Source organism: Mus caroli, unplaced genomic scaffold (genome assembly GCF_900094665.2).
Source record: "Mus caroli unplaced genomic scaffold, CAROLI_EIJ_v1.1 scaffold_22056_1, whole genome shotgun sequence".
Classification (NCBI taxonomy): domain Eukaryota; kingdom Metazoa; phylum Chordata; class Mammalia; order Rodentia; family Muridae; genus Mus; species Mus caroli.
This window is the reverse complement of record NW_018388657.1, coordinates 1-7,098: the sequence shown is the minus strand read 5'-3', so window position 1 is coordinate 7,098 and position 7,098 is coordinate 1. Positions and strand designations below refer to the sequence as shown.

General features: G+C 39.3%; 1 protein-coding gene across 1 annotated transcript; it reads left to right on the top strand.

The window, feature by feature from the left end:
- The first annotated feature begins 221 nt into the window (after positions 1 to 221).
- Positions 222 to 1,263, top strand: LOC110287721 (putative vomeronasal receptor-like protein 4). Its single transcript, XM_021154270.1, has one exon. The coding sequence runs from the start codon at positions 263 to 265 to the stop codon at positions 1,211 to 1,213; it is 951 nt and encodes a 316-aa protein (XP_021009929.1). The 5' UTR covers positions 222 to 262; the 3' UTR covers positions 1,214 to 1,263.
- Positions 1,264 to 7,098: the final 5,835 nt, after the last annotated feature.

Below are 7,098 nucleotides of genomic sequence, written 5' to 3'. Positions count from 1 at the left end.
TATGTGTGAATACATTTATTATCCATAATATTCTATATATATACAGGAGAAACATGAAAGGCATGCAGAATTGTAGGCGATGATGTACAGTCTGGATCACCAAAAGTAAAGAGATAGGCTAATTAACAAGTAGTATGGAAAATAGAATGATGATATAGACTTATTTTTCTAGTGTATCACAGGCTTGATGTATACTCTCTTATTTTTCAGATGTATGAAATAAACTTCCCCTATGCTGTTAATATGAATACATTCTCCACTTATGTCTTCATTTAAGAATGTTCTTTATTTCCAAGCTGGACTTGGAGTCTTAGCCAATATGGTTCTTCTTCTTTTCTATATTTTTATAATCCTAGGTCACAGNCCTAAGCCCACAGACCTGATCTCCTGTCAACTGACCTTCGTTCACATAATAATGGTCCTCATTGGAGGGGATATTTTGCTTACAGACATATTTGAGTTATTAAACATTGAGAATGACTTCAAATGCAAGGCAATTTTTTATATTAGCAGGGTGATGAGAGGCCTCTCTATCTGTACCACCTGCCTGCTGAGTGTGTTCCAGGCTGTCACTATCAGTCCCAGTACCTCTTTGTTGGCAAAATTTAAACAAAAACTAAAAAAATACATGGTCTGTGTTTTCTTATGCATTTGGTTTTTCAATTTGGCCTTCAGTACTAACCGGATATTTTATGTTGGTGGTTTTACTAATGTGAGTGAGACCAACCAGATGCAGGTCACTAAATTCTGCTCACTCTTACCCATGAATATTATTACCAGGGGATTGATTTTTACAATATCAACCTCCAGAGATGTGTTTCTTGTAGGAGTCATGCTGACCACAAGTGTATACATGGTCATAACCATGTTTAGGTATCAAAGGCAGTGCAAGTATCTTTATAGCATCAGTCACTTGAGAGAGTCCCCTGAGAAAAGGGCTACGCAGACCATCTTGCTGCTGGTGTCTTTCTTTGTCCTCATGTACTGGGTGGACTTCATCATCTCATTCACCTCAGACACGATATGGATGTATCATCCAGTCATCCTTACTCTTCAGAGGTTCATGATGAATGCCTATCCCACAATTACCCCTTTGGTACAAATCAGTTCTGATAACAGAATAAAAACTATGCTGAAAAACCTGCAGTCAAAGCATCAACTAAATTTTTTTAATAAAGATTTTTCTTTTTTTAATTTATTAATTTATTTTTAATTTATATCTGTGAATACCACACCAGCATGTATGTATGTGTGCATTCCTGGTGTCCACAGAGGTGAAAAGATAACATGGAATTCCCTAGAGCCTGCCCATAGAGCAGCTTATATAGAATCATCCTGAGTAGCCCCACTTACTATTTTTTTCTAAAATGCAATTTTTTAAAAAAAACTTTAATGATTCACATAGCAAAGCAAGATTTTCATACTATTTGCATAAAATTTGTTACATTACACATACACTTTCTTTTTCATTTCTTTTGCCAAGTACTGTACAGTTCTTCAACTGTACACAATTAGTTGATATTTCATCATGAGTTCTCTTTCTCCCTTTTACTTTGTAAAATGAATATTCCTTTACTGCATAGTTTCCTAAAAGTAGATCCTTTCTGAAAGTGACTTTTTAAGCTTTCTCTTGAAAATATTTTAATCTGCATTCATTCATCAAGGATAGTTCAAATATTTTCTTGTAGCTTTAATTCTGTTTCATGATTATAAATTCTTAGAATCCATAAAAACAGTGTGAATTTAAAGTTCGCATTTTGTTTACCACAGTTACTTAATGACTCTTGTATAAAAAGTCATGTCCCTGTTTATTTGTAGTTCATTTTATCTCACTTATTACACTATTATTGGTAAATAAAAATTGATTATTAAATATACATGGTGTATAATATGTTTGTTGTGTATCTGTATGCATGCATGCATATGTGTGTGTGTACAGAAGGATGTGTGAATGTGTGCACATGGAAGCCAGGAGACAACCTTGGCTTTTCATTTTCAGATGCCATTCACCTACTGTCTTGATAGCATCTCTCTCTGGGCCAAGATGATATTCCCAGATCTTCTCCTGTTTCTCCCTCTCCAGCTCTGGCAAGTGGCACATACCCACTGCTGCTCTAGGACCCCATCAGGTATAGACAGTGCATGTTGCCACAGTCTCTGAGTTTCTATGTGTGTCCACTCGGCTGTGTTTAGAAGGCCTTGCTTCCCTGGTGTCCTCCATCCATTTAGGCTTTTCTAATCTTTCTATTACCTTTCCACAGAGTTTCCTGTGCACTGAGTGAAAGATTTTGATCGAGACTTCCCATGTAGGGCTGATAATTTTAATGTTTCTCACTGTGAATATTTTATAGCTATGGGTTTTTGTATCTTCTTCTGGAGGAAGCTTCTCTGATGATGGCTGAATGAGACTCAGATCAGTGAATTCATCGAAATGTCATTGTCATTTTATTTGTTACAAGAATACTAGTATTTGGTTTGATTCTTGGTCCTAGGCCTGACTAGTCTCATGTTCTGGACAAGCAAAGCAGTGCTGGGTATGGTTTCAATCTCATGGATTCCAAGCTTTAACTCTGATCAGAGATTGGTTGGTTACTACCATAAGTTTTAGGACTCTATTGCACCAGCACATCCCACAGGCAGGTCACCGTTGTAGACTGAAGCTTTTGTAGTGGGTTGTTTCTTTGGTAGTGTGCATGTTACCTTCCAGTACCATACATTATGATCCACACAGATGTAGGTTGTAGATAGACACCAGCTTGATTTCTCTATGTTCAAGGACTTATGTAACTGTTGTCTTCAGGAATAGGTTTTTAGCATCAGTTTGTGGAGAGCACGTAATAGCCTTGAAAGTGGCTTAAACCATGCTATGGGGCATTGAGCTATGCACAGACTGTTTTCCAGTTGAGGCTAGATGTTGAACCCCAGGTCCTGGTGGTGATAAATCACCTACATGGGACGGAACGAGTTCTCTCATGTATCCTGGAACCCTGGCTCCTGTCGAAGTTACCGTCCCCCTCAGTCCCCACTGGTGAAGTGTGTGGCTAGCAGTCTCTTGGGCAATGTCCCAATCTTCAGACCTTAAGGCTAGACTCCTCCCCAGTTACCTAGCAACAGAAAAGATAGCAACATACTTTAAGAGAGGCTGTTTGGCCACTCCTTGCTCTCTCACTCCTCTCTCCTCTCTCTTTGTCTTCTCTCCCCTCTTCTCTCTCTTCCTCTCTCTCCCTCTTATTCTCTAGCCTTTCTTCTCTCTTTTCCCCCTTCTCTCCTCTTGGCCATGGCTGGTCTCTCTCTTTTCTACCTTCTCTCTTTTCTCCTGCCTTTCTATAATAAAGGTCTAAAACCACAGACAGACTCTACTCATCATGGCCAGCTGCGCACACTCTTGCTGTGTGGGAACCTCTCTATCTCAGCCCTTTATCCCACAACCTTGGGCGACAGGGTGTAACTCCAGGGCCTGTTTTGGTTTCAGGGGCTTCCCCTTGTCTAGCCCCTGTCGAGTGGGTCAGAGGCTTAGATACCCATCTGGGCCGAGTGGAAACCTTCTGGCAGCCCTCCAGCGTCCATCTGCCCAGAGCATAGGAGGAACTCTGGCCAGACATCGGCTATCCACTCTCCCCTCCTTCCCCAGGTTCCTTTTTAGTTGCCACATGTGACATTATTTGGAGGTTCCCATTGAGCTCCTTTAGCTAACAACTTCATTAGATTTATCCAATTCCCAGTACAGGATGCATACATTAGTGATGAGAAACTTCATTTTGGACTCTGTCTCTCCTGTTATTTTGTGATTTCATTTATATTGCCTTTACATGTGTTTACATTATTAAAAGTTACAGCTGTTCTAAGTTTCCACATGACCCTTAAAGTTCCTTAGGTTAACCTGTTCCTCCTAGCATTGTTTTCTAGCCCCACTTCCTTCTCCCAGGTTGATATTCCAAATTCAGATCCCATCCATCCATCCATCCATCCATCCATCCATCCATCCATCCATCCATCCATAACTTTCTATTCTATAATCCCTTACCAGTGAGGTGCATCCTTCCTCTCCTTTATGTATTGCTGTAGATTTTTCTGTCTTTGAAATGCAGTTTTCTCTCAACATTTTATGTATGTATGTATGTATCTATTTATTATTAGATATTTTCTTTATATACATTTCAAATGCTATCCTGAAAGTTCCCTATACCCTCCCTCTGCCGTGCTCCTCCCACCCACTATACCCACCCACTCCCGCTTCTTGGCCCTGGCATTCCCCTGTATTGGGGCATATAAAGTTTGCAATACCAAGGGGCCTCTCTTTCCAGTGATGGCTGACTAGGCCATCTTCTGCTACATATGCAGCTACAGATACAAGCTCTGTGCGTACTGGTTAGTTCATATTGTTGTTCCACCTATAGGGTTGCAGACCCCTTCAGCTCCTTTGGTGCCTTTTCTAGCTTCTCCATTGAGGGCCCTGTGTTCCATCCTATAGATGACTGTGAGCATCCACTTCTGTATTTTCCAGGCACTGGCATAGCCTCTTATGAGACAGCTATAACAGGGCCCCTTCAGCAAAATCTTTCTGGCATTCTACAATAGTGTCTGGTTTTGGTGGCTGATTATGGGATGAATCCCAAGGTGGGGCAGTCTCTGGATAGTCCATCCTTTCGTCATAGCTCCAAACTTTGTCTCTGTAACTCCTTTAATGGGTATTTTATTCCCAATCTAAGGATGAATGAAGTATCCTCCCATTAGTCTTCCCTCTTCTTGATTTTCTGGTGTTTTGCAATTTGTATCTTGGGTTTTCTATGTTTCTGGGCTAATATCCACTTATCAGTGAGTGCATATCTAATGACTTCATTTGTGATTAGGTTACCTCACTAAGGATGATATCCTCCAGATACATCCATTTGTCCAAGAATTTAATAAATCCATTGTTTTTAATAGCTGAGTAGTACTCCATTGTGTAAATGTACCACATTTTGTGTATCCATTCTTTTGTTGAGGGACATCTGGGTTCTTTCCAGCTTCTGGCTATTATAAATAAGGCTGTTATGAACATAGTGGAGCATGTGTTCTTATTACCAGTTGGAACTTCTGGGTATATGCCCAGGAGAGGTATTGCTGGATCTTCTGGTAGGATTATGTCCAATTTTCTGAGGAACCTCCAGACTGACTTCCAGAGTGGTTGTTCAAGCTTGCAATCCGACCATCAATGAAGGAGTGTTCCTCTTTCTCCACATCCTCACCAGCATCTGCTGTCACCTGAATTTTTGATCTTACCATTCTGACTGGTGTGAGGTGGAATCTCAGGGTTGTTTTGATTTGCATTTCCCTGATGATTAAGGATGCTGAACATTTTTTCAGGTGCTTCTCAGCTATGTGGAATTCCTCAGTTGAGAATTCTTTGTTTAGCTCTGAACCCCATTTTAATGGAGTCATTTGAATTTCTGGAGTCCAGCTTCTTGAGCTCTTTGTATATATTGGATATTAGTTCCGCTATCAGATTAATGTTTGGTAAAATCCTCTCCCAATCTGTTGGTGGCCTTTTTGTCTTATTGACAGTGTCTTTTGCCTTACAGAAGCTTTGCAATTTTATGAGGTCCCATTTGTCAATTCTTGATCTTACAGAGCAAACTGTTTCTGTTCTGTTTAGGAATTTCCCCCCTGTGCCCATATCTTCGAGGCTTTTTCCTACATTCTCCTCTACTAATTTCAGTGTCTCTGGTCTTATGTTGAGGTCCTTGATCCACTTAGACTTGAGCTTTGTACAAGGAGATAAGAATGGATCAATTCACATTCTTCTACATGATAACCACAGTTGTGCCAGCACCATTTGTTGAAAATGCTGTCTTTCTTCTACTGGATGTTTTTAACTCCCTAGTCAAAGATCAAGTGACCATAGGTGTGTGAGTTCATTTCTGAGTCTTCAATTCTATTCCATTGATCTACCTGGCTGTCACTGTACCAGTACCATGCAGTTTTCATCAAATTGCTCTGCAGTACAGCTTAATGTCAGGCATGGTTATTCTACCAGAGGCTATTTTATTGTTGAGTACTTTTGCTATCCTAGCTTTTTTATTTTTCCAGATGAATTTGCCAATTGCCCTTTCTATCTAAGCGAAGAATTGAGTTGGAAATTTGATGTAGATTGCATTGAATCTATAGATTGCTTTCGGCAGGATAGCCATTTTTACTACATTAATCCTGCCGATCCATGAGCATGGGAGATCTTTCCAGCTTCTAAGATCTTCAATTTCTATCTTCAGATACTTGAAGTTCTTATCATACAGATCTTTCACTTCCTTAGTTAGAGTCACACCAAGGTACTTTATATTATTTGTGACTATTGTGAAGGGTGTTGTTTCCATAATTTCTTTCTCAGTCCATTTATCCTTTGTGTAGAGAAAGGCCATTGAATTATTTGAATTAATTTTATATCCAGCTACTGCACTGAAGCTGTTTATCAGATTTAGGAGTTCTCTGGTGGAATTTTTGGGGTCACTATCATATCATATATTAATATATATATATGATTATATATATTCATTATATATATATAATCATATCATCTGCAAATAGTGATATGTTGACTTTTTCCTTTCCAATTTGTATCCACTTGATGTCCTTTTGTTGTCGAATTGCTCTGTCTAGAAATTCAAGAACTATATTGAATAGGTAAGGAGAAATTTGGCATCCTTGTCTTGTCCCTGATTTTAGTGGGATTGCTTCGATTTTCTCTCCATTTAGTTTGATTTTGGCTACTGGTTTGCTGTAGATTACTTTTATTATGCTTAAGTGTGGGCCTTGAATTCCTGATCTTTCCAAAACTCTTATCATGAAGGGGTTTTGGATTTTGTCAAATGCTTTCTCAGCATCTAAGGAGATGATCGTGTGGTTTATGTCTTTGAGTTTGTTTATATAGTGAATTACATTGATGGATTTCCGTTTATTAAGCCATACCTGCATCCCTGGGATGAAGTCTACATGGCCATGATGGATGATCTTTTTGTTTGTTTGTTTGTTTTTTGTTGTTGTTTTTTAATTAGGTATTTTCCTCATTTACATTTCCAATGCTATCCAAAAAGTCCCCAATACACTCCCCCCCCCACTCCCCTA